Consider the following 27,985-nt stretch of genomic DNA (forward strand, 5'->3'; position numbering starts at 1 on the left):
GCGACACATTTGGACGCAGCCTTTGCACGTTAAGCCCGCCAGCCCGCCGGCTGTTGCGCAACAGCTTTCTTCTGTTTTCAGCGCGTGGGGCGAGTTCACCACGGATCACCACGACGCTTTGAAAGGAACAAAACAGGAAGTACCAAAGCGCGTTCTCTCACGGATGTGATAAATCTGTCAAATCTTCTACGGGCGCGTCCGACGTCTGTTTATTTTTTTATCAAAACGGAAGCCAAGTTGTGATAAATGGATGAAACAATGAGACGTTTAGGATCATTTCAGAAGTCGGGGAATTGTTGTTTGACCTGTGCTAGTTCCTAGCTCCGCCCTTTCACATGTGGAGGATGTAACGTTGGTGAGGTGGCCGTCGAGATCAATGCACCTGTAAATAGTGCCCGTGGTCACGTGGCCAAGTTAGAGATTAATGATGCAGAAACGATGTTTTCAGCCTTTTCATCAAAATATAGAAATTTAAAAGTTGAACTTTAATTATTAAAACAGAAACCAGCATTAACTAGTTAATATGTAATACACACATGACATCATTTATAATGATCCATCCATCCATCATCCATCCATCCAGCACCCATCCATCCATCTATCCATCCTGCATCATCTATCCATCCATCCATCCATCCATCATCCATCCATCCATCCATCTACCCATCCATCCTGCATCCATCCATCCACCCATCCAACCATCATCCATCCATCCATCCATCCATCACCCACTCCTTCATCCATCATCCATCCATCCATCCATCCATCCAACATCTATCCATTCATCCACCCATCCAGCATCCATCCATCCACCCATCCATCCATCCATCCATCCATCCATCCATCCATCCATCCACCCATCCATCCATCCATCATCCATCCATCCATCCATCCATCCACCATCCATCCATCCATCCATCAATCCATCACCCACTCCTTCATCCATCATCTATTCATCTATCCATCCATCATCCATCCATCCACCCACCTATCCATCCATCCATCCATCCATCCATCCATCCAACATCTATCCATTCATCCACCCATCCAGCATCCATCCATCCACCCATCCATCCTGCATCCATCCATCAATTCATCCATCCATCCATCCTGCATCCATCCATCCATCCATCCATCCATCCATCCACCCATCCATCATCCTTCCATCCATCCATCATCCATCCATCCATCCATCCTGCATCCATCTATCCAGCCATCCATCCATCCATCCATCCATCCATCCACCCACCCATCTATCCATCATCCATCCATCCATCCATCCGACATCTATTCATCCATCCATCCACCCATCCATCCTGCACCATTCATCCATCCATCCATCCATCCATCCATCCATCCATCCATCCATCCATCCATCCATCCATCCATCCATCCATCCATCCATCATCCTTTCTTTCTCTCTGGAGTAAAGTCTCTGGATAAGAAGGGATTTCAGGAGACCAGGACCTATTTAGGACAGAATCAGTGCATGAACCCTTCAGCACAGTGCACTTATGGGAGATTTGTTCGGAGACCTTCTGTCTGACTGCCACTGGGGGGCTGTTGTTTCTGGGTGCACTGGCAGCTGTGACGTACAGCTGTAAGCGTTCCTCTTATTGCTGTTCGTCTGATGCTATATAATCATAAATATGAGGTATGTGGAACATCAACATTAGCTGTGTTGACTGGGAAGCTCACCTTCCTCCAACTTGTCCTCATCACATCCTGTTTTAGTTTGAAGTCTGGTGTCACCCTCACCTTCCTGTCAAGTTTCCCGCCTGTGTGACTGAGTTTCCTGCCCCAATGTGTTCCACCTGTGTCTCCTCTGCCTCATGTTTCCCTTCTGTTCCAGAACAACTTGTAGTTATACTTAAGTGCTCCAGCAACTTTTCTAGTGATTTTCTTCTCAGCCAGAGTATCTGCCTGCCTGGTTTTTGGATCTGGACTGAATCTTCTCTGATTTAACCTGAACACTGACTCCGTATTGCTGTGTTCAGGCCTCTTGTGTTCTTCACTCCATTTCCTTCGCTCTTCCATTTTCACATTCTTTCGCAGTCAGAACCTTTTAAAGTGGTCAGAGACAGTCTTTTATATTTTGTTTTAGCCGAAAAGCAGACTCTTTTCATAATCATTTACCACTCAACACAACAAAAATGATGTATTTGCCTGCAAAATCCTTAATTTCGAAGCGTTTTGAGATCCCTTGCTTTGAATTCTGATTTCATTCTATCAAGCATCAATGTTAAATCTTCTATAATTAATGACAGAGGACCATTTTGTTCCTGATTTTTATTCATTTATATTTCCATTTTAGTGTTACGGTGTAATTACACCATCCATTAAAGTCAATGTCAGATGGCAAAGAGGGCTGAAATGGCCTCCTTCACACACGTAATATAATAGAAGACTGATTCAATATTTATTCACATGTGTAATATTTCAGAAAGACGTTTCAGAAAGACAAAGTTAAAATCTTTTTCTCTGCTGTTTCCTAATATTTTCTGACAGACTCTTTACCTCTGCACTGTTATTGGTGCATCCCTTTGGTGGGATCACGGCAGGAAAAACCCAAATTGTCCTCAGATTAAAACCTTTCTAGCCGCTGTTCTTCCAGCTTTTCTATGGAAAAGCTGTTTTATTTTCCGTGGCTTTGTTTCTGGGTAAACATCGACACACAATTGAAAGTTTAACATGAATGCTGCAGCCTGGGGGGTTTCACACGGGAACCCTCTCAACAGATGCTTGTATTGTAGAACAAACTGGTCCCTGATGAGCCTATTAAAGTGTACTGTATATATTCACATGTAAAGTTGGACTAAATAATGTTTTTTGATCCTCTTTCCCCGTGTTGGCAGTGATAAATATGCTTCTCTTCTATTTCCTCTTTTGTCTCCCTTTTGAAGGTTGGATCTTTGGGATGAAGTTGGATCTGTTTCTTTAATAAATCCAGTGGGGTGGGGTCCGTTTTATCAAACTTCCCCCCTTTTCTTGCCTGGGTTACCACAAATCCAATCAGAATGCAGCCCCTAAGCTTTCTGGTTCCACCAAAAAAGGCTGATGGCGTCCCAGCTTGTAAGCTGCCTATCAGATAATGAGAGACTCGAAGATCAGCCGGTGTTCAGCGGCGGGGCCCATCCTGCTGTTTCCACCTGACGTCCAGCGCGTCAGCGTCGGCGGCGCCGGCCCTGTCCAACCCCCCTCCCCGGGGAAATCTCCCGAGAGCAGCTGTCCTTATCAATGTGCCGGCTCCCTGCTCACTGCCTGCCGGAGCTGCGTTCTCCGTGACAGCGCCACTGAGGTGGCGGTAATCTGCCAACACTCCAACAAAATTAAACCGCCGACCAGGACGCCGAGGAGCCGACGGGAGAAGGTTTCCGCTTCCCTGGGATGTGGCAGCATAGGACACAGGCGTTCATGTGGGTTTGCATTCGCCAGAAACGCCAATCTGAAGCCGACTCTGTTTCTGCTAAATGGCCAGTTCACCCCAAATCACCAAAGTGGGCTTCAGGCCCTGTGGTATCTGTGTCCGCGCCTAAATTTCCAGTGTGATCGGCGCCTTGATGCGTGTAATTGTAACAATAAGGCGATATTCAGAGGAAAGTTATGGGATGGGTGGTTTCAGAGATCATGACAAACATAGAACCTGAATGTGCCTGACATCAATATGATTGACAGGACAGTTTTAGATGCTGAATTATAATAAATGCATATAATGAGTTAGCAGCATGTACCTACAGGCTTAAACTGGGAGATATTGGCTCATCAATATTCAAGACCCTAACCCTAACCGTATCTATGGAGACGAGGTTGAAGCCTGGAGTCCCAAATGAAATCCTTCTATGATTCAGGTCACATATGGCAAAAACTGCAGATGGCACACCTGTGGTTGGGATTTAGTGTTATTTTTAATAGCATCTGTATGTGTGGAGGTATTAATACCATCGCTAACACTGATTTTGTGTAAAATATAACCTACTTCCTGCATATGAAAGCCACATCCTCCTCCTTTGAGCGATCTTGGGGACTGAGCACAGCTCATGCAGCTAAAACAAGGAGAGACGAGCGGCACGAGGATTAGATAAAGTCTGGCACGCGCAGAGATGCTAATGAGCAAGGCATGGGAAGAGAGTGAAAAGGGGGAAAAAAGGACCTGAACATAAACAGATGAAAACATAGAGGAGGTGGGTATAAAATGATTAAGGGGTGTGCTGTACCAAAAATTCAGGCTTTAGAAAACACTCAGAGGGGCGTCAGATGTCTCTGCACAGGCTGCCTAAATATGGGCTTTTACCTGCCATCAACAGAAAGAGTTGTGAGCATTAAGGGAAGAACAGTCTCAGTTTAGAGGGCAGGTGCTCCACACTCAACACTCATATGTGAGCAAAGCAAATTATTCACCACTTAGCCTAAACATATTTTTACCCCCATCGATAAGCGACGCTTGTCGCGCTAGAATCAAGGGACCTGTGGACCGTGGACCCGTCTGAGAGCTGTTGATGGTAAATGGGGGGTTAACCTGCTCCCTGCTGTAAATCTCCTGATGGTCTTCTCCCTGGCCCCTTCATGTCCGGAGCCTCTGAGTCTGGACACGCCGACTGAGGGCCAAAGTGCTGCTGGCTCACACACACACACACGCGTACACACACACACAGAAGGACATCTCTTTTGTAAACCCCCTGGCACATAAAGTGCACTTGCTTTGATCACATGTAGCCGGTGTATATATAGCAGCAAATATGGGGAGAACCTGATATCATTTAAAAACGATTGATTTTCAACGTTTTCATCGGGGGGAGCGCGTTTCAGTAATATGACGCTTGCACTGTGGGTCCCCGTTCAATCAATTAAGCTCCTCTTTACTCTTAATGTGCATGTTTTTCCAAAGTAATTAACTCAAGAGCTGTTGCATTAATAGAATTTGGATTTCAATCGTGGTTAAATCGGCAACACGGCCACTGTGAGCCGACATCCAGCCTGGAAACTGATGGTTCAGAGCTGCCACCGACCCGGACGGGCTCGGGATGTGCGATGAGGCGCGAAATCTGGAGGAATCCTCCATCCGTACCATCGTCCTTTCCTGGGAGAAATTCATACAACATAAGAAATCTTTACATATGTAATAGAGGACTTGATAACTGTGCAGTTATTTTTCAGACATTATATTTACAGGCCAACACATTTGCATGCAGCAGTCTTTACGCACATGCAGACATTTGTGCAGATTTGTATGCTGATTTTGTCTCCCTCTTTACAGATAAATACAGCCATTTACACCCAATTTCTGTATGTAACACCTCTTCCAGACTGCTTAGGAATTTGCATTCTCCACAACATGTAGAAGAGAATAATGCGAGGTGAGTCGTTACACAAAGGGAGTGAATGCGTGGGGAAAAGGCCCTCTCTCAGCAGTATTAGTTTATAGGTAGTTATAATGGCTGACATAAAAACAGAGGGGAATGAATGGTCCCATCACCTCACACAGGCTCTCGGTGCTGTTTTACCGTCTTCGTGCTCCACGATGATTACAACAGCAGCACAGTGGGAGGTGAAATAAGGCTGTGTAGCCGGCTCTGTAGCTAGCATCGGATGACTTAATCAGGCCATAAAGAAGGCCTTACTTACAGATGCAGCGTTGCCCCTGTGCTCCGCATTTCATCAGCCCCAGGGAAGGATGAAATATGCTTCGGTTGAAGGTAATGTGCCCTATCTCTGTCCAAGCTGGTGACAAATTTATAGCCCCCTTGACTATTTACAATCCATCCGAGCCGTGATGATGTGGCCCGTGTTATTTAAACTGCAGCGGCGCAGCCGCACTGATGATGCTGCGGTTGTGAGCTGCCTGAAAAATAAGCACCTTCAAAATACAGGAGAAGAATCAAACCTGTGGGCTGCGCACGTCCGGCTGTGTGGTGCGATTAAAGTACTCGGAGGAGATGTCATCATATACAGATCAATTGTATTCATGGCTGAAATTGTATGATTTTCTGTATGGAGGCGTTTTCCTGGATCGTGGGGATGAACGTGCACGTTTGTGGACTAAAGTAGCTGCAGAAAACCCACCCGCACACGTTTCAACGCTTAATTCTGCTCATTCAACAATAAACAAATTTAATCAAACCCGAGACGGGTGATATTTCTCCAAAATGCTGCGGAATTTCTCAGGAATGTACCAAACTAATCACAGTTAATGACCTTCATTAAGCATTTTCCAAACTTCTCAACACCAATGAAGTTACTACTGATGCAGCCCAAATATACGCAACCAGAGACGAAGAGCTGTGGCGCTCACGTTTTTAACCTGCTTCAGATTAGATGTGGAAAACCTTCATTGTGGCTGTTGCCTTATTAATGAGATTTGACGCCTCGTTTATTTAGCTGCTGTAGCAGAATAAACGGAATTGAGGTGATTAAGCCATTCATGAAACCACTGATGACCAGAAGACGCCATCTTTAATCCCACCCGCTCCTGGCTATCATTTTTACGGTGATCTATACATTTAAATCAGGCTTTTCTCCAACACGTTCTTCTCCTCTTGTTACGGGATGGCAGCTGAGCGTCTGCCACCGGGAGGTTTAGCGTTAGCTGTGATGAGGAGGAGGAAGAGGAAGGAGAAACGATGTAGCTAGCTTAGCGGAGCTCTTTGAGTGTTTTGAAATCGGCAAATGCAGTCACTTCCCGCATTAAACAGCTGGCATGTTTTGTGTTTGCCTTCACCACTTTGATTTCCTGCCACCGTTGGCACATTTGTCAGCTGAATCCTGAACCTGACCCGTGGGTGTGGATGTTGCGTGTCTGGGAATTCTCATCAGGACTAATGGATGATTCTCCCAGCCCATCTGGGTGCCCATATGCCAGCGTCACCAAATTAGGTTTGCTTTCCTGGCCCTTAACACAGTTGTTGGTTCTTATTAGTGGAGGTTTCCAGAATAATGACACCAATAACTTCATCTCCAACTTTTATTGGGACGTCACAGTGAAGCACCTCATCGTGACCTTCGTCCCAGTGAGGAATGGATGCAATGTTACCTCCGGTGGACTGAATACCAGCCACTTTCCTTTTGGTGATAAAACAGATGACAGATATGAGGTATAAGCAGAATGTTCCGCTGCACACAGACCCCTCGACCTCGCAGGAATCAGCCAGGGCTTCGGCATTCCCTGAAGGCTTCTCAGCCTCTCCCAACATCCTTCACTTCCTCTCTGTGTCAATAAAATTCCCTTCCACTTGTCCTGCTCACAAACTTCTCTGGGCAATGGCTCAGAAATGATGATTTCCTGTTGTACGGTGTCTTTCCCAGCCACTGCCCATCAGTCACCTGCACACAGTTTACTCTGTCGGCTGTAGCCTCGGGTCCCTGGCCTCCTTCACTCCGTCTCCTGCCCCCCCCCCTATCTGCACTTCCTCTTGCTTTCCCACTTCATCCTCCAGTCACCTCAGTGCCTTTGTGATCAGAGTGACAGCCTTTACAATATGCCAGTGTGCATCTACCTCACCTTTAAATATTTAAATAAAATGCCAATGAAGGGTGAGTCTCTGGGGAGCGACGGGAGGAAGCTTGCTGTGAATTTTTCCTGCCTCCTTTTATTTGATTCTCTTTCCAGGCAGGACAAAAGGCTAAACAGCCACACTAATTACCATCGGCACCATGGAGAAGAAAGTTAAACAAACAGGGAAAAGGCGCATACATATTGGATGTTTGAACACCCACCACTGTGACCTGCGGGAAACTCTTTTTCTTTCTTTCTTTTTTTTTGCTTTTGCTGAAAAAGTGAAGAGTTCTGTGAAGTAGCTGCAAATAACCGAGGCAGCGATAATAAGAAAAAAAACGTCTTTGTATCGTGAGTGGGATGGCAAGGAAAGTGTGAAAGCTGTTATTTTAGTCAATGTTACAATCAAACATTCCAACTTCTAATAAGGAGACGGCTGCAGCGGACGTTGGTGCAGGAGGAAGGCGGATTTTTGACGTCACCCCCGAATGATTCATCTTAATAACAATGCCTCTTCCCTGGTGCCAGCGCGTTCTTGGCAGCGAGGCCTTCAAGGAGCTAAAAATTCCCATCCAAACCATGATCCACCCTCCATCGCTGTGTCCATCCAGGATTCTTCAGGTCTCTGTTAGAAGATGAACCCACCGATGCCGCCAAAGGTCGTGTGATGAATCTTTGCTCTGGAGACAGGACTAATCCTCTCACCTGGTTCTGAATGACCAGAACCCCGCTCACTCCTCACAGCTGCAGCTAAACAGGTTGAGTTATTTGTTGACCATATTTTAACTCCACAATTATGCGTAAAAATACTCTAAACGTGATCAAAACAACCTGTTTAAGCACTCATTTGAGATAAATGTCCCCTCAGTTGTCCCTCGCACCGGGGCAACACTTAATAGTGTTATCTTTATTTTATCTGAACCGGCTATAAAGGAAGTGTAGTTAAACCCCTCGGATCCAGCTGGTAACAGATGATATCTACAATGAGTGACTAAGTGCTGTAACTGATGGGAAGTTTTCATCATCGCCCTCCACCGCTGTGATACCACATTTCATTACTGTAAAAGAAGCTTCTTTAGTAAACATGCCCAAAAATCATTGGGAGGATGGATAACAGAGCTGCCATCCCTCTGAAGGGAACATTCGTCACCACGACTACAGTGAAACAAGAGATCTTTGGAGGGTTTGTTATAAATCTGCAGAAACTTGGACAAAAAAAATCACATGTCTGTGTGTGTATGTGTGTGTTGCTACATATCGAGGACCAAGATACTCACTCTACTAGCAATGTGAGGACATGTTTGGGAAATGAAGACATTTTGGCCATTCCTCACAACTTCAGAGGACGTTTGAGGGTGTAGACATGGTTTTAAGGTTGAGGTAAGAAATGGGTTTACAGTCCGGGTCAGGGTAGAGGGTGTGTTTGATTAAGGTTGGGGTTAGGGGATGAGTTCTATCGATGATGGTCCTCACAAAGATAGAAGTGCAAGCGCACGTGTGGATGTGTGTGTGTGTGTGTTCAGAACTGGTCAACACGCACGGATGTAGCAGCAGGAAGGTGCCCATGCCACGAGCGAGAGCCGGACTCTGAGGTTCTGGTGTCGGTTCTGAAGCAAAGGCTCTGTGTTACCAACCTGGCCGTACGGCCTCCTTCATTCTGCAGTCAGGAAAAAGAAATGTAGAAACTAGATGTAAAAATGGAAGTTGTTGATTGTGACACAACTGGAGGAACTCAGGACCTTCTGCGTGTAAAGCAGACATGATGACCTCTACACCATGGAACCATGCTGCTGAGTGCAATGAAATATGGCTGTTGAAGTGTGTGTGTGTGTCTGTGTGTGTGTGTGTGTGTGTTGTATCTGCAGCGAACTTTCACCCCTCCATCAGGAAGCGTGGATGAGTATCGTGCAGCAGTAAAGTGTTTTTTCACCTGCGGTTTGGAGTTTGTCAGATCTCAATTGGGCGGATTGTTAACACAGATGGTTAAAGACAACCGTGACGTTTGTTTTCTTTCGTGAGGTTTGCTGTGTAAAAGAGAAGCGATTCGGTGATTTGCTTTGAGCTTTACATCGACGGACGATGTGTCAGGAATCGCTCATGCACGCGGCGGCTGTTTGGCCAAAGGTCCACGGAAGCTGTCATATTTCATGCATTTAACCGCGTGACACGTACAGCATTCATAATCAGTCCAAGCGTCCTCAGTACAGCGGCAGAGCGGCGCCTCCGTTCAGCTCAGATGCTCACAGAGACAAGAAAATCGACACCGCGGGAGAGGAATCGAATATTGTTGGACAGGGTGGGACAGAAGACGCCACGTCTTCCTCTCGTCTCACAGGCAGAGGTTCCGCGTTGGTGGAAGAGCCAGCCCTGGGAAAGGTGTGTGTTTGACCAACACCTGCCGCGATTAAAGCACGATTAGATCTCCTTACGTGGATGTTGGGGACGCTGGAAGGCTACAAAAACCAACCGACAGCTTTCAAATAACAGGATCCACGACTGCAGATACGCGTAGCCTGACAGGAAGCAGATGTGAGACCCATCGCTTCTTTGTGACCCCCTCCCCACTGCTGACAAGATAAACACCGGCTGGATCAGCAGAGGGTCGTCCAGCGATGGAGAATAGAGGTGACATCATTATATGCTGAAATATTAGCCCTGGTGCCAGCAGCCGGTTCTCATAATCCCCTCACTTCTCCGTTGTCCTGCTCTGCATATTCATCGACAGCATGATCTTCTCGTCGTGTACCCAGGAGGATCCCAGGGATCATCTCAAGTGTTCGTCTGTGCTCGCTGTTTATCTGGCCTAAGATGATTCCGGGCGTTAGGGTGCAGAACCGGAGAAGCCAGAGCTCAACCGGGTGTGCGCATACATGATTTATCTGATTTACATGTGCACGCGTAGGAAAGGTGACTTTAATTTCTGACACGTTGAGTTTCAGAATGACGATGGTGTCAGAGGAGGACAGGCGTTCCTTTGCTCTTGCAGAGGTCGTAGGTCGGCGTTGGTGGTCTGTTAACCAGCAGCAGCACACGTCTCCTGCTGCTACGACTCTTTTAGATTAAGACTCAATGCGATGCCGCGTCATGTCCCGGGGACCTTCTCTCCCTTCTTAGTGCTCTCTCATCTTTATTGATGCTACTCCGTCCCGCTGATCGGACCTGCACACGTCCATTCAACACGCCAATCTGGATAAAGCGAATGCGAACAGCGTGCTGTTATGTTTCGGCATTTATTTTCAGTCACGCTCGGAGCCACGGGCTTTTCCTTCCGATCAGAAACGGTGATTGTGGCTCTGGAGGCTGTCAGGAAGCTGAAAGGTCAGTGTTGATGACTGCAAATATGTCTGACAGTCCACTGCAGGCCTCCTGTTATTATATGCATATGGTTTTTTTTTAACATGCACACGCCGTGGAGAACGTTCTGACCGGTTTCAGCAGAACCAGAGATGTGAACAGTCGCCAAGAATCTGGCCGTTGTCCTGGCAGCAGCAGAAAGCGTCTGATGGTTTTTGCTTTCTTTGTTTCCCACATTTAAATGATGTTTTTGTCAGAGCAACCCAGAGATTCGCCTTCATCTGCTTTAAATTCATAGTGACCTGGAGCATCTTAAGCAAAGGTGCAAATATTCCTCCGTTTAATGCCAATTAAACTGTTCTCTCAACAGCTCCAGCCCTCCTGGGGCACCGCAGCTTTTTTGATTGGGAAATAAAAGCACAGTTGGATCACAAGGATTGGAATTAGCTCTCTCATATCACATGATTCTCATGTTGGATCTTCACTCGCTGTATTTATTGTGATGAGGATCGGAGCTATCTAGGTTGACCCGGCTCAGCTGGATGCTGTATTTCCGGCTGCGCCAAGAAATTCCTGCCTGTGATCGCAGCCGTCCCCAAGCGGATATATGTTTACCATTGAGGAGCCCAGAGCTAGCGAGAAGGCAGAGTCAACTTCATCATCAATAAAGCCCGAAAAAACTTTACTTAAAGGTCAACATCAAACGTTTTCTCCTTGGCTCCAGGCAACAACACGTGAGCCAGGGAGGATTATCCATATAGGTTCACTTCCTTCGGGCCGTATTTAATCACCTGCTACACTGACCCCGGTGGTGGAAGCTGCTCGCACGGCCAGCGGGCAAATCGCGACGGTATGAGCTCTCTGGCTGAACCCTCTGAGGAAGGCAGACGCTGTCTTTAGGCAGGGCACGATGAGGGAAACGTGTGAACAAGGCTGGTCTCCGTCAGGGATGTGAAGATTCACACGCTCCAGCCGAGTGGGTGAAGGTGTAGAATTGCTACATTTGTGTTATTTAGTGTGGCGGCGATTTTCTACCAAATAAATATGTTCCGGGTCAAAGTTGAAGTTGTTGTTGTGAATTTTATTCAAACAACCTCTGAATGCCACGTGAGTCCAGAGACATGAGAAACATTTATGGTCATGAGAACTTGGAGCCATCAAGGTCACGCTAAGAGCAGAACACAATGGCGGATTCATGCGTGAGGCTCAGAGAGCTATTAGGTCACTTCTGCGCTAATTTCTCTCAGAATTCCGTCTGCACGAAGCCGCAGACGTAACCCGCAACCAGCCTCTGGTGCTGTGGAAAAACAGGGCAAATCTAAATTCACCTCAGCCGTGGCGTCAGACAGACGCTTATTACTCCAGTCAGAGTGATGAGAATGCAGCACGACAACAAAGGCGTGGGCCATTCAGCATGAAATGAGCAGTGTTTGTCGATTCATCACCTTTATTTAGGAGGAGTTTTCACTGTTTGGGGGACTTGATCAATACTTTATCAGCATTTAGCGTTACTGTGTGGTTTAAGCTGGAACCACTGAGGTTAATTTAAAACTTGAAGAGCGGCCGATTCGGCGATAAAAACATGCAACGTCAGAGCCGAAGATGCCTCCCATCAGCTGCAGAACAGGTGTGCCCATGACATAAATGCAGAATTATCATCCAATCAGCACTAGAGTGACTAATCTGTTAAAGCTAATCTGACATCTGTGAGCTGGTGAGTTCTACTGGGATTCATTAGGCCTGATGATGAAAATAATTAGTTGTTATTGTGACTGTTGTGAAGCCCAGTGCAGGACGCTATGTTTGCTTTCAGACCCGGTTTGGACTCACAGACAGTGTTTAGGGTCTGGAACTACCTATGGCTAACAGTGGGGTCAAAAAGATTAAAATGCAGGGGTTTAAATGCGTTTTTAATTGATTAGATAGAAATCTGAGCCTGGCATTTGAGCACAGACCTTTATTTCCTAGTTTTCATTTCCTCACCTGTATTTAAAAACCTGCCCGGCTTCCCGCGGTCGTTGTCTTTATCCCTGTCAAAACGCCCCATTTGAAGAATATCGTCACTGTCCTTACAGCATCATCCAGCCGTGCACAGCCTGTCCCGATTGCAGTCCTATCGCGGCCGGTTCCCGTTGTAGAGTAATAAAATGAAATATACCTGCTGTCACTCACAGCTTCATATCCCGCCAAGAGAATGTGGACCCGGCGGTTGAAAGGCTGAGCGATAAGGAGGCTGTATGATTGCTGGTGTGCCCTCTTCAGGGACATACAGTAGCGCACCCGTCCCCTGCTGGAGTGATGTTTGCAGTATTAATAGCAGCTGAATGGACCACAGGCCACGACGGCGTGTGTAAATCATCACATGCGCGGCAGAATTATCCTGCTATAATGAGTTCGCAGGCTCATATTACAGCATCCATGAAATCCGGTTCTTTGAAGTTGTGATATTAACTGAAACTGCGAACTGGTCAACACACACGGATGTAGCAGCAGGAAGGTGCCCATGCCACGAGGGAGAGCCGGACTCTGAGGTTCTGGTGTCGGTTCTGAAGCAAAGGCTCTGTGTTACCAACCCGGCAGAACGGCCTCCTTCATTCTGCAGTCAGGAAAAAGAAATGCAGAGACTCGATGTGAAAAAATAAGTTTCCCTGATTGTGACACAACTGGAGGAACTCTGGTTCCACTGGGAATTGAACCCAGGACCTTCTGCGTGTAAAGCAGACATGATGACCTCTACACCATGGAACCATGCTGTTGAGTGTAATGAAATATGGCTGTTGAAGTGTGTGTGTATGGGGGGGGGGGGCTGTTCAGTCACGCAATTCTGGTTAAATCAAAGCAGTTTCTACCTTTTTTAAGTACCGTATTTTCACGACTATAAGGCGCACCTAAAACACTGAGATTTTCTCAAAAATCGACGATGCGCCTTATAATATGGTGCGCCTTGTGTGTGGACTGAGTTCCAAAATCTGCTGTGCCTTTGGTAAGGATCCTCTAAAATGGCGGCGGTCAAGCGAGACGCGTATGAATGAGGCTTACTTTAAACTACAGGCCATCGAATATGCGGCTGAAAATGGCAATCAAGCAATCTTAGTGTTTTCACTTTATGAGGAGGCGGCATCTCTCCATACGCGCGAGGACAACTGTTGCGCAGCGGCTGCCTGCGGATTACCAGGAGAGGGCGGCCATCTTCCCTAACCCTAACCCTAACCAGGAGAGGGCGGCCATCTTCCCTAACCCTAACCCTAACCAGGAGATGGCGGCCATCTTCCCTAACCCTAACCCTAACCATGAGAGGGTGGCCATCTTCCCTAACCCTAACCCTAACCCTAACCCTAACCCTAACCCTAACCCTAACCCTAACCAGGAGAGGGCGGCCATCTTCCCTAACCCTAACCCTAACCAGGAGAGGGCGGCCATCTTCCCTAACCCTAACCCTAACCAGGAGAGGGTGGCCATCTTCCCCACCTACTGCCGCGACAAGATAACCGCGCCCAGCCACATGGATGAGATCCCTTTTTCATGCTTTTCTATTATTTCTTGCTTCAAAATAGCACTCTTCTTCTTCTTTTCTTCTTTTTCACTTTTCTCCATCACTTTCCTGGGGTCCTTAGCGAGTAAAAGTTAAATGAAGGCAACGCTGGGATACACACATACCTGTACATATTGACGTCCCTCCTAGCCAATGGGATGACAGGAAGATGCTAGGCGATAGCCAATGGCAGAGCAGCTACAAGCATGTTTACGTTTGCTAAACTCCCGAGCTGCGAGTAGCAGCGGTAGCGTATTTTTGCCTTTCGTATCCTGAAATTTCTTTCGTAACAAGAGGAAATATTTTCCCGTTCAGACGTTTCGTAACCTGAAAATTCCGCATGTAGAGACGTTCGTAAGTAGAGGTCCCACTGTCCCACAATCCTCTGGAGGTCTCCCCCCAACAGGACCTCCTCCACCAGGAGGTGACCTAAAGTCTTTCTAGTTGTAGACCGAACCACGACCACCATGTCCTTCCAACACGCAGGTGCTGAGGTTGTTGAAGGAAGGAAGGAAGGAAGGAAGGAAGGAAGGAAGGAAGGAAGGAAGGAAGGAAGGAAGGAAGGAAGGAAGGAAGGAAGGAAGGAAGGAAGGAAATGAAATGAAATCAAGTCTGAGGAAAAGCAGAGCCCATCAACAGGAGGCAGGAAGCCTCCTGCGTAATGATAAGGGTCTGTTGTGTGTGTGTGTGTCTCCTTGACTATTAATTCGATGACTCCCTCCTCTCAACCACGCTGTTGGAGCGGCTTTAGCTAACGAAATAGATAAACAACTCTGATTTCTGGTCTTTACAAGCACACAACAGTGACCTGCAGCGTTCCCTTTGAGTGGAGAGCACGAGGAACGTTCCTGGAGATGCTCAGACTGAGCAGCAGCTTGTGCTTAAATTACTTCCATCAGACCTTAAAGAAGCGATTTGTCAGATGTTGAGTCTCCTGCTGGGCTTAGCTGAGTAACAAAAGGGGGGGGGCGCTCTCTGTTTGGAACGCTTTGATCCAATCCAATGTGTTCTTGTTACTTCCAAATGAACACGAGGGAAAGCAGCAGAGAACCATTAGGATTATTTACAGCTTATTAGCCAGATGCAGCGGGACGTTGCGTAGCGCCGTGCTGTTCAGGCTGCCACTTTGAACCGCATCCTGGGATCCTCCAGCGGAATCTTGTCATCTCTGCTGCGTCGGATGTCAGCGCACGTACGTCCAGGCTCTATGCAAACCTCCTTACGGGCTCTCTGGGGACAGAAAATGGCCAACTTTAACTAAATATTCTGTGCAGCAGACCAGAGGAGCCATTAAGGAAGGAGGTGTAATGGTAGCTCTGAGCACAGAGCCTCCCTAATTAGAGGTCAAGATGGAGGTGCACGTGTGGAACGGAGAGGCTGCTGTAGATGGATGAGGCCATTGTTTGAGGAGGAACTAAAAATGCAACGACACTTAAAAGTGAGTGATGTCACGGAGGGAGCAGCAGCAGCTCCCCACACAGGGAGGTGTTACCGTGCAGCCAAAGTTCAGCAGGATTCCAACCGTCTAGATGTTCCCCAGCTGCCTTTATGTGCCGTTAACTTGAGAAACACATGATGCAGGAAGTGTGTTTTAATTGGCGGGGCTGATGGTTCGGCTGAAGACGATGTTTCAGTGGGACGGGCCCGGAAATGAAGCTCAGGTGTTCCACACGCAGCACAAACCGAGAGGTTAAATTAAAATGGCTTCTCGCCTTTTCCGCCCACAGCCCATTAAATTCACGAATGCACTTTTAACATCATTTAAAATCGGCTTTGTGTTCATATCATAACCATTACGCAGAAATGCCCCATTGACACCCATCAAAGCTCAGGATTGACAAAGAAAAATCCCCATAATCTTCTTTTAATGAGTCTACAAATCCTTAAAAAAGAGATAAATAACCCTGCAGATGGGTGATGTGTGAATTTCACTCTTTTCAAGGATGCAATATTAATAAAAGGATCTTAAACCTTTATTTCAGTGTGAACTTTTCACTACATTTGTACTACTCATGTCTACATTCGAGAGAACTTGTCAATCGGAGCCAAAGTTGCGTGACAACATGCTGCAAAACCCCTCATCTGTCTGTCCACTACCTGCCACCGGACGGCTGCAGCTCAGCAGAATGAGGTTAAGGACGGATCAATGTGTGTGAGTAGAGACACGCGGAGCCGCAGTTAGCTTCTGCCCTAATGCACTCCGATGGATTTTCTCATTTTGTTGGAGAAAAACAAAACTGTACATCTAAACCTGGAGGTTTCCCCCACTTTTTCTATGCTTATGTCATCATTGATGAACCCATGGGGTTTATTGCTTAGTCACTATCATTATCCTGCTCGGCCTTTGTTCATGCCTGGTGTCGTTTGATTTATTTCAAGGTGGATTTTTGAGCATCGTTAATTTTACAGCTTAATCAGATTTATTTTTGGGGCCAGTTGTGGCTTGAATTGGAGCCTTGTTCCTGTTTTCCAGTAGAATCAGAGCTTCATTCAGAGGCATTGAGACCACGGTGGGCGACTATCTGACATGATGAGGAGATCTTCAATAACATTGTTGATGCATCATAAAGGAAAGCGGACGCTACCGACTAAAGAAAACTCTCATCTCTCTGGCAGCTTAGTCTTCCCCTAGACTGTGTCTTTTTTAGATAACTGATAGACATAAAAGCTGCAGCTTTTCTGCTTTTCTTCTGTGAATATTGCATTCTGTCCTCCTGACAGAGCATCGATCCTGGATTTTGCAGCGACCAAGGTCAGAGCAAAGACCAATTCTGCAGCATCTTATCACCTCAGAAATACCGTGCGGCCCTTTTCCCTGTCTGTTGGCAGAAAAATAAGCACAGCGGCAAGTAGGTTTATTGGCCGGCAAACATGTAACAAAACGTTTCAATTAAAAATAAGATCGAAGGGGAAACGGTGCAATACGTTCTGACACTCTGTATCTTTTTTATGGTTTCTTCTCAATGCTGCGTTTGTCGGTGTATTCAAGTTGCCGGGTTATCTCCGTTTTCTCCATTTAAATTTAGCTCATAAGCTGAGACTTTATATTTTCTTGGCTGTTTTTTTTTATCTCGCTCTATAAAAAGTATTTTTTTTAAAAAGAGTTGCCTCTGAGGCAGAAAGCAAGTCGCAGACCCAATCATGGCAGGTGATAGTGCTGCCAAATGGATTCTTTCCCACTGAGTGACTTAAACTGGGCTCAAAAACATTCGCAGAATTAAAACTGCGGCAAAAATACTGGAGGAACCCTGCACAGCACGTGCAGAATCCACATCCAGCCGCTCTGACGGTGCTCTGAACGTCGACGTTTCAGTTTCTTCGAAGCATTTGGGCTTTTGTTGATTGCAGAATCAGATATATTTATACAAAAATAAAATGACCGTTGACTCTATTGGCATTCACAATGACCAATACGACTCTCGCTAGCAGGTTTTTAGCTTAGCGTCGAGTTTTGAGCCGACAACTCATCGTTTGTACTGTAAAACAGGCCGTGGTTGTTTCTGTGGTTGGCTTTTCTTTTCTTCTTCCTCCAGCAGGCTGAGAACATGTCAGAGGCCCCATTGTCTCAGTCAGTATGGTAGAGCTGTGTGTTCCTCTGTGTGAGAAGTGGTTCTTTTCTTCATTTCTTTGCTGGGTTAATCCTTGTTTTTCCTCCTTCCCTGGCCATTCACCCTCTTGCTGGCTCCACCTGCCAGCCTTTGCCCATGAGGATCGTTGCAGGAAATATAGTTTTTATTAACGTTCTGCAGTCCAGTGTGGAACTCTAACCTGCGATTTGCTCGTGGTTGCACGGCTCCACCCCATCACGTTCTCTGTGTTCTCCATTTGCTGCGTTCATCGGTCTTTCATTATGTCCTCTTTGCCACAGGTATTATATTCCTAATGGTGTTTAAATGTTTTGTCTCATCTGTCAGCATCCCACATCTTAACTTACATTCTGTTGAGGTCATAAGTTTAATTACTACTTTTAAAAAAAAAAAACCTTTTATATATGAAAGCTTTAGGAGAACAAACTCCTACAGTTTTTTTATGCATTACAGTGCCAAAAGGTTTCCTTTTAAAGTTTTTCAGTCAAATTAATGACTTGTTTGCCTTAAGAACTTTTATTTGTACAGTCCTAATTAGAAGGTGACAGAATCTCTCCCCCATTTAATTCTCAAATAACCTCCATTAACAAACAGACGATACTTCTGACGCAGCTCTGAAGTCAGCATCATGCTCACCTCCCTAGTGGGGCCATAAATGGCTGTCACGTGCAGGTCGTACTTAGTAATCTAATCTAATTGCAGTGCAACGTAAATGATACTGGGGTGATGTGAGGGAAGTGAGTCTGTAGGGAAATGAATGTAATTAATGAATTGATTACTGGGGCTCTGCACTGATGGACCAAGATCCTGGAAATTGGTTGGACGGGACCTTTCTGAGCAGAAGTGTGTGTGGATGCTGCTCCAGGTCCCAAGTTCTGCAGATGTCAAGTGGATTTTAGGATGTCCAGCCCCCGTCATTGTGATTCCCGTCTGCATTAGAATGATGTTGGCCTGAGTCTCCCTGAGAGACAAGATATAAACAGTGCAAACCATTTCCAGTAAGAAAAGTTATAACTTTTCTACTAATAAGTATGCAAACGCTGTCCGAGCAGGGAGATCTCAAAGCTTTTTAAAGCTGATAACACTTGGAAAATGCATTCTGAAGAATCCAGGCGTGGAAAAAAGGGGTGAGAAGAATTAGGTTTGCTGTGAGAAATTGGAGGATAAGAGAGGGGAAAGCGGGTTATGACACGCAAGGATTCGCAGATGTGGACTCTTTTCTGTGAGAGTAAGACACAAAAGCAGCCCAGTATTGATCTCAGGGAGCAATCAATATGAAGCCATTACACCTTTGCATTTGTTGCTCAGCAGTCTGCCTTCCTTTGAAACGGATGATCAGGGCATGCTCCCCATGATAGATCGTGTGTGTGTGTGTGTGTGGGGGGGGGGGGGGGGGCGACTTTACAGTGAAAGAGTCAGAGGATGCACAAAGTCAAAAATAAGCGCAGCAGTTCTGCAGAACAACCACCCTTTCACTGGCAGTACATCTTTTTTTACACTGTTAAACAGGGGCAGGGACATTGTTTCCCAATGCTATTTTCTTTATCTTTTCTCCAGTCGCTTTGTTTTTCTTGCTGTTTCATTGCATTATCTTTTAGCAGGTGTTGGCATTCTATTGGAGTCAAAGGTTTTATCACTGTTGTTTGTTTTTGGTAAGAAGCAGCAGGAGCCCTTCATATAAAGGTGTTGGCAGCTTTAAGGCCACACCAGACAGGCTCGGTCATGGGGCTAACATAAGCATAAAGTTCAAATTAAATGAATACGAATCACGTGCACAAACCAGTATTTTTGCTCTCAAATGATCTGTGTGTGTTCTCAAAGGAAATTTTATTTTAGAAAATTAAATCAGTAATGACGCTCTGGTTGCCATAATTGGATAAACCAAGGAAAGACCCATATGTACCGTGTTTGGGACAGGAATTCAGCTCTGGTCTGGGAAATGTAGTCTTCCGGCAGGTAAATTACATGTTGTTTGCGGGGTAAAAAACTACAAGTTCCATATGTCGAGATGCGGAAGTAGCATAAGGACACACTTGGAGGCTTCGGAGTCGATGCGAAAAGATGTCTCACGCTGAAAAGAGGCTAAAATTGGATCATGAAACCCAGCAGGAAAGTCTGTATTTTGACAGCTACACCGACGTCAGCGTCCATGAGGAAATGATAGGTGACCGAGTCCGCACGAACACGTACAGAATGGCGATACTGAAGAACAGTGAGTCCATACGGGGTAAAGTTGTCCTGGATGTTGGGGCTGGCACCGGGATTTTAAGTGTTTTCTGTGTACAAGCCGGCGCTAAGAAAGTTTACGCGGTCGAAGCTTGTTCCATCGCCGAACAAGCTGTTCGAATTGTGAAGCAAAACCGCATGGAGGACAGGATTGAAGTGATACGGGGCATGGTGGAGACGGTGCAGCTACCCGACAAAGTGGACGTCATAGTGAGCGAGTGGATGGGCTATGCCCTCCTGCAGGAGTCCATGCTCAACTCGGTGCTCTACGCCCGGGACAAGTGGCTGAGGCCGGGCGGGGTCATGTTACCGAGCACGGCCGAGCTCTACATCACACCGGTCTGCGACCGGGTGCCCGTTATCCGCGTCCATTTCTGGAAAACCATCAAAGACCAGTACGGCGTCGACATGTCCTGTATGACCGACTTCGCCCGCAGGTGCATCATAAACTCTGAAATCACGGTGGACACGGTGGACGTGGAAGACGTGCTGTCCCACCCGGCTCGCTTCGCCGAGCTCGACCTGCAGCGCGTCACCGCGGAGGAGCTGCGGGAGGTGAAGGGCAAGTTCCGGTGCGAGTCGTTCGGCTCGGCGGCCGTGAACGCCTTCTGCGTTTACTTCACGGTGACTTTCCCGTGCCCCGAGGGCCCGCTGGTGCTCTCCACGTCCCCCTTCAAAGACGAGACGCACTGGAAGCAGGCGTTGCTGTACCTGGATGCCCCGGTGGACGTGGAGCAGGACACCGCGGTGGCCGGGGAGGTCATGCTGTATCCCTCCGCGGACAGCGCCAGGAACATCTGCATCCATGTGGACTACACGATCGGGGAGCACAAAAGACAGTCCAAAACCTTTTCCACCATTGACTAGAGCGAACCTCGGCTGGAAGAGTCCAACCACTGGGAACAGCTCCTTTTTACCCCCAGAACAGAAGCAGCGTCTCGGTCCGTGATCCACATTAAACCTAAACCTATTTAAGTGGCTTTGCCAAACCTAACGGGGACCGACAGTGTGCGTTTGGCGTCCATCACGTGCACTAAACATCTGTCACATCTGGTTCTGTGTGCTAATACCTCAACTGATGCAAGAATGCTGGAATATTAAAGAGTGGTTTTTTTACATTTGCATGTGTCATTTTTTAAAAAGCTCAATTTATGTGCAAAAGTTGCGCATTAGAATATGCGTGCGTGTACGCGACGCCCGTTTTTACTTTTAGAAATCCCCCACACCAAATTATCCCACACATTTGCTTTGATCGGGAATTAAAACAAAGACAGATGTTAAACAACCACCCGTTTGAGGGAGAAACTGCCCCTGGTGGGTGACTAAAACAAGCTGGCTGATCTGTAATAAAGGTTTTATAACATGTTGGACGACTTACAAAGGATAAAAAAAACTTTAATTGGCTTTTAAACTGTGATGAATCTTTATAATTTAAAAAAAAAACATCAAATAAACACTGGCTACAATGGAAAGTTCCCTGTATTCATGATTTATTAAAGTACATCTATTAATAATTGGGCACTGATCAATTACTTGAAACAGCCTTCAACCTTTGTCCACCTGTCATTCAGCTCCTCTCACCATTAAAAGAAACAGCATCAATATATTCAAGGTACCCTGTGTAAAAAGGTGATTATTGATCCGTATAAATCACAAGTGCCTTCTCAGCTTTTGTTACCTTTTTGTGGCCCTCGTCTGTGAGTTATGCTTTTGTGGTGTAAAACCCTTGTTACCAGTCCCATAAATTGAATTTCAAAGCCAATACTTGAGCTGAGTGAGTTTGCAGCGTCCACAGGTGCTGTTGACGCTGGAATAAAGGAATCCAGAGAGGTTCCACATGTCGCACATGCAGCATTTAGAATTCCATTTACGCATGCATGGCCACTCTTTCCTCAGAAAAGCTCAATTAATTGTGATCCGTTCCTGCCTGAAATGATTCGGAAGCCATTAGAAACGAGCGTTGAAACTTGAAATGGGATTATTTGTCCTGTATTGCGCGGCAATTTGTTGGCCGATCAATAGGCGATGTGCTTAATCAAACCGTTTCCAGGAGCCATTGTTCTGTGTGGACCCGCTAAGTGAGGCCGAGCGGCCGCACAGGCCGAGGAACCAAAGGGACCGCGTTCCACCCGGGCCTGGAAACCCAACTGATGGCTTTCATTCCAATGTATCAATGTTAAAGTATTTAAAATCAATCAGTGTGTGAGGACAGCAACAGCCCGCTCGATTCGGTTATGTTACCATTTCAGAGAAACTCCCTTCTGCACGTGCATTTTATTTTTTGAGTGACAGAAAAGACAAGAATTCCAGAATCTGTGGGTGGGATATGTTCCGTTGGATTCCGTCACAAATATCATAATTGACTGCACGATCCCCGTATATTTAGATTGTTATAACACCTCCAACTGTAACGCGCATCACACCTCACCTTCACAAAGCAAAGCTCATCTGCAGAAACTTCCTCTCTTCCCTCCCTGTCTTGTAAGTGGGAATTACAGGCAGGATAATGAGGGGAAAATGGAATTTCTTTTGATTAAAACAATCAGGAACGCTTGCGATGGTGATCAGGAGTGCTATAAACACCAATATCAAAGCTTTCGACCTGGATATATTGTGAACGCTCCCCTCGTGACATTGAGACCTGGCAGGAGAGTTGTGCTAATTCCTTGGAGGTCTTCCTGGCGCGGCTGAAACCTGACTGTTCTCAGTGTCTAATCGTGGCTCCTCATTAATCCTCAGGCGCTAATGACACTCGGTAAGCCAATAGGGTCCAGTTCCTCCAGTCACTTCCAGTAACCAATATGTCTGTCAGCACATCCTGTGAGGACAGTTTGGGATGCTCGTATTGACCAGAGCTAATTTGGCGGACCGAGCCTCCGAGAGGTGGGCTTCATTTCTCTGGGGTCCTCCGAGCCAGAACCTTTGTCATGATGCTCGGGAAGAGCAGGAACTGCCCCCCGCGGTTCCTGCTCAGACTAGAAAGACCCTGCCCCTCTGTCTGCTCCTGGGATTTTCCCCTCGGTCTAATACAACACTACACATACAGTATTTAAATGAGGACCAGTGTTTATTCTAGCCAGGAGCCACGACTCAGGCGCGACTTCGTGGTCGCCGCATGCGCGCGGCAATGAGGACAGACGGCCGGACGGTGTCTCTTAAGGAAGTAAATCCCAAATCGCCAACAGCGGCACGCAAATCTGAGCAGGATGGCCCCGATTCCCAATCAGCCCAAGGCAGCAGGCTGTCAGGTACAAATCCACCAAACTGTGTGGTCACCCCACCCCCACCCCCCTAATCCTTTTTCAATCATGCACTTTTCATATTATGCCTCCGTGTAATTCTTCTTGGCGATTGTTTTAAAACTTCTTATATCATATTCCCGTGCGGGTGGCTTAGGTTATGGGCTTAGGACACCGTGCTGGATCAGATAAGCAGCAGAGCTCTGCGGGCCGCAGATTGGAGCAGGAGGTTCACGCCAGGCTGAAAGAAGGCCGATAAACCTCTGACACAAAGTCCAAACGCGGACGGGTCTACCGTATCACACACGGTGGGATGAGCTCCACGAGGGGAGATGCTGTCAGATAAGATGGCCTCTGAAGTCCGAAGGGGGAGAAGACGGAGCGAAAACGCACAAAAAGTCTAAACCGAGGGACACGCGGGAGGGAAATGATCAGCAGAAGCAGATTCTTGCTAGCTTTACATATTCACATCCTCCGATATCATCAGTTTGCTTCCCTATGCGAAGGTTTTCCTCTGAGCTCGGATCAAGGCAACATTAGCCTCCGTGGAACAGGCGTAAAAATCCAATAGTGGTGCGCCTGGCGTCTGCCGCGCACGGACACGCCAGGACAGCCTCTCCCATCAATTTTCTAATAACCGTCATGCAATATGACAAGAAAGGAAAAGCAGGAAACACGACGACGCGCCGGGGCAGAGGTGGGATATCGGAAGTGAGGAGGGGTGTCTCGGATTCAGAGCCATCTATTCACCGATCTTCCACGCAAACCCACCGTCGTTCCATCCGAGGCCGGAGGAAAACAGGCTAAAACAATAAGCCGCTTTGTGTTTAAGGCCATTTTCAGCGGCTTCCTTGGTCTCAAGCACAAGCGCCGTCTGTTTTAAGGCCTTGAAGGAAAGACGGCGTAAAGAGCTTAGCTGTCTGCAGCAGAAGAGAGGCGCGTATTGTGCGGGAAGACATTATACAGTCTCATTGTATTGAGTCAATAAGTGGGAATTATGCGTGCATTTTTGGAGCTTTCCTCCACGCGCTCCTCTTCCTTGTCACTGAGTTAAAATAGGAAAAGGGGGAGTCATGTCAGGCAAGTTGCCCTTGGGCTAGCAGAGGAGAGAGAGTAGCTGTGTGAAGAGCTGTCTCCCCTGCTCAGCTAGTCCTCCTCAAACCTTTCCACTGTGATATTGTTAAAGAGTGGCCTCATATATACCTCCCTGTCCTCTCTGTCTGCTGTTGCTGTTCATCAATACCAGTGACTCACTTTGTTTTGGACTTGTTGTTGAGATTTCTGGCTTTGGAAATGCTCTTACAGGCTCGTCCGCTGCCAACATGTTAGCTGTAAATGCTGAAAATGGGGACAAGTGAAGAACTGGCATATTTTCCATCTTAAAAAAGAAAAATGCAAACATTAGCTACCTCCTCCTCACTGCATGCTTTTTCTTCTCTGGCCTAAAACCTGCAAAAAAAAAAAAAAAAAAAAAAAAAAAAGAAGCCAGAAATCTACAATCCTACTTTTGTTTCTTTATTTAACTTTTAACAGCAGCGTTATGGAGCAGCTTTAAACGTTGCTCACCATCTCTCACCTCATGGAGGTGTGAGGCTGCAGCAGATCACCAGCTACGGCTGCAAGAGGGATGATTTTAAACTACGTCACCTCTTATTTGTATGTCTCCAGTGAAATCTTCACCTTTCCCACTGAGTATGAATGAATAAATTGGATCAATTCCTGCTGCTCCTGATCCAGTTCGCCTTCCTCTCAACAGAATCGCGTCGGCTTTGTGGAGCTTTATCGCTTCCTGAAGCTCTGCGTGATGAAATGTGAGGGTCGCAGCAGCTGAGAGGCGTTTCTCTTCACGGTTGACTCCCATGCTTGAGCAGCAGTGAATTAAACTTGAGGTGAAAGTCAGTTGTCAACGGCTCGCCGCCTCATTGTGTCTGCGCTCTGCGAGCCTCACTCCGCCGTCACCGCGGCTCCTCAGAAGGATTCACCTGGAACCTAATTTCTTTTCAACTTTTTCCCCCCCTCTTCTTCATTTTATTTCGACTTTGCGGAGCTTCCGCGTCCACTTGTGCGGCTGCTGACGTCGGCTGGTAGCCAGAGCTCTTCCACATTCCCCACGAGTGGTGGGAGACGAGCTGCTCGCGTCTCGATGGCGGCTGCGCCGTTCCTGCACCGCGCTGAGGTGTCCTGTGTCAAGGGGGATTTATTTGGCTGAAGGCATGAACGGCTGTCATCGACGGTATGAAGCGCTGAGGACCCAGGTGAGAAGCCCACGGCGGTGATTTGGTTAAACTGCCTCAATCCGCGGCGGCGCTCCGGAGCGCGTAAACTTTTGAAGATGCGGCGCTACGCGCACGGAGCGGGTGGCCAGACGCGGGTCGTGATTAGAGAAGGCATGATTATATGGAGCATAGGATTTATTTTAATTGATCTTGTTTAGTGGAGCTGATCCACGGGGACTGTTTGGATCAGGTAAATAAATGAAACCGAAGCGGAGAATGATTCAGTCCGACTAAAAGATGCAATCAAACGAGAAATAACTCTTGAGTTTGACTGTAAACTGCTTCTACGGTGTAAAGGGCACATGGACGCGCGCTGGGCGCACAGAGCTGGACGCTACGGTGAATGCTGGGATCCATCAGATCATCAGTAGATCGTATCAGGAATGAATGAATCGTTTTAATGCTGTCTGCCGCGCCGTGGAATTGTTTATTTCATTGCTTCTTGGAATTTTCCTCATATTTGAAAGTCACTTTTATCAAATGTTTGGCTCTCAAATGTGAGAAAAGCATTTTAAACTCTTCTCCTGTGGGGTGAGAAAGGCCTGCGTGGGCTCTGGAGGTTCCACGGAGCCGCATGGAGGCTTGTTAAAGCGCGCTGCGAGGTAAACGTGCGCGCCGAGTCCCATGACCCGACTCCTTCTATCTCACCTCACCATAATCAATTAGGAGGATGCGCGGCGCGCTCTGCCCACATCAATTTCGTTGCACAGTATAAAAAGGCTGATGTGGATTTCTAATCAATGCAAGACCGATTTGTTCTGTTTTCTCCTCTAATTTCTTGGGCGATTATCCATGGTCGGAGGATAATTGGTCTTCTTCTAATGCCTCTGCCACTCCTCTTCTGGGGTGAATATTATATTCTGATTAAATATGGTAGGAGTGAGGAGCGAAACTGCCCTGGCCCGCATCAGATCCCAAGAGATCGCCGCCTTTCTGGAACAATTACGCATTATTCCGGTGTGCTAGGTGGGGACTGTTGGAGTAGGAATAAATAAAATCCACGATCATTCTTCCCCCCCTTTCAATATTTTACAACATGCCTGAGAGTCTACAAATAATTAACCAGTGGATTACAGGTGTGGTCTCCAGTTTAGCCAGTGAAACTACAAATGCGCGCGGCGCCTCAGTGGGATCGGGCTCAACTCCAGTTGATCCTCCTCCCGTGTGAGTTTCAACGGGGCCCCGAAAGCGGACGAGGCGCGCGTGTGTTCATGTGTAGGGGTGGGGGTGTTTGGAGGCGAGATGCGTGCAGGCGTCGTGCACAGAAACAATTGGGGTGTAGCCAGCCCCGCGTGCGTCTCGTCGGATGGAGGCTGCGTTATCCTCCCGGTTATCTCCGCCTGAGCGGTCGGTGCCGGAGCAAAACATTCCGGAGAAGATCGGGTTGATACGGGCGGATATCAAGAGTCTAATTGTGTACGTGTGCGCGTGAGAGCCGGGAACCTGAACGGTCGGATAAGCCTCGGAGCGTCGACGAGACTTGGGAGAAGTGTGGGCAAACGAGGGGGCTCGAAGCGGCGAGGACGCGCGTCAGCGGTTCAAAGTTCCTGTCGCACGACTCTCTTTGCTCCCTTCTCTGGGGGCCACCGTTGCGCACGCGGACGCCGTGACAGAATGACACCAGGTAACATGATGGACACTGTGGCGCCGGAGCTGCTGGTCAGAAAACCTCCCGTTTGCACCAGACGCGGCGCTGATCGAGTCCCCGGGACGACGATCACTCATTTGTTCTGAAGTGACAGGAAAATCCTCCTCGAGTGTTTCCCTCCTCTCCCCACCAAAAAAGACAAGTGGGAGATGGTGCGCGCCGCGATTCCTCGGAGACTGACGTGCGTACTCATCACATTGCCGTTAAAGAGCACACCTGAAAGACCCTCCGTCCTCACTCCGCTCCTCTGAACTTGTTGAACGGCACAAAGAGAAGCGGGGACCTGGCTTCACCCTGGGGGGGCAACCCAGAGACGTAAGTCCTTCCTTTTGCCTGGAAAATTCACCTGCGTGTTAAACTTTCCTGCCTTCAAATCTACTCTCAAGTTCTCTTGAGTTCCAAGAATCTCCACATCTGAACAGACATTGTTTTCCTCCTCCTGCGTAGAGATAAAACCTCCGATCTGCCGCGTTTCCACATATCTAATGACCAAAATTTACAGTTTTTTTTAAACGGCGCCCTCTGGTTGCTGGTGTCCATCACGCCAAAATGGACTCGCGTCCTCCCGCCACGGCCGACCGTCTTGAGACGTCACTCGTGTTAGATTGGCTTGTTTTTCATTCCAACTTGATTTGAGGGCTTTTGAGTCTTAATAGGGTGTGATATCGTCCTGTAGCCCGTTCATTTAGGGAGA

At 47.2% G+C, this 27,985-nt stretch overlaps 2 protein-coding genes and 1 non-coding gene across 11 annotated transcripts in view; 2 read left to right on the forward strand and 1 right to left on the reverse strand.

Annotated features, from left to right (window-relative positions):
- Window positions 1-13,458: 13,458 nt before the first annotated feature.
- On the reverse strand, window positions 13,459-13,531 carry trnav-uac (transfer RNA valine (anticodon UAC)). The gene has a single exon. It is a non-coding gene; the product is annotated as a tRNA-Val (tRNA).
- Window positions 13,532-19,897: 6,366 nt separating this feature from the next.
- prmt6 (protein arginine methyltransferase 6) lies at window positions 19,898-21,246 on the forward strand. The gene has a single exon (XM_003967841.3). It carries the CDS (start codon window positions 19,964-19,966, stop codon window positions 20,993-20,995), a length of 1,032 nt encoding a protein of 343 aa, XP_003967890.1. The 5' UTR covers window positions 19,898-19,963; the 3' UTR covers window positions 20,996-21,246.
- A 3,840-nt stretch (window positions 21,247-25,086) lies between these two features.
- The window catches only part of ntng1a (netrin g1a), a 64,639-nt gene continuing 61,740 nt past the window's right edge, over window positions 25,087-27,985 (forward strand). For 2 of the 9 annotated variants that reach the window (XM_029842969.1, XM_029842971.1), the window contains exon 1: window positions 25,096-25,622. The gene's annotated coding sequence lies outside the window, so the exon portion shown is untranslated. Of the gene's footprint in view, window positions 25,623-25,729; window positions 25,834-26,837; window positions 27,607-27,985 lie in introns of those variants that run through there. The other 7 variants (XM_029842970.1, XM_029842972.1, XM_029842975.1 and 4 more) reach the window with 6 other exon arrangements.

This window comes from Takifugu rubripes, chromosome 10, assembly GCF_901000725.2.
Source record: "Takifugu rubripes chromosome 10, fTakRub1.2, whole genome shotgun sequence".
NCBI lineage: Eukaryota > Metazoa > Chordata > Actinopteri > Tetraodontiformes > Tetraodontidae > Takifugu > Takifugu rubripes.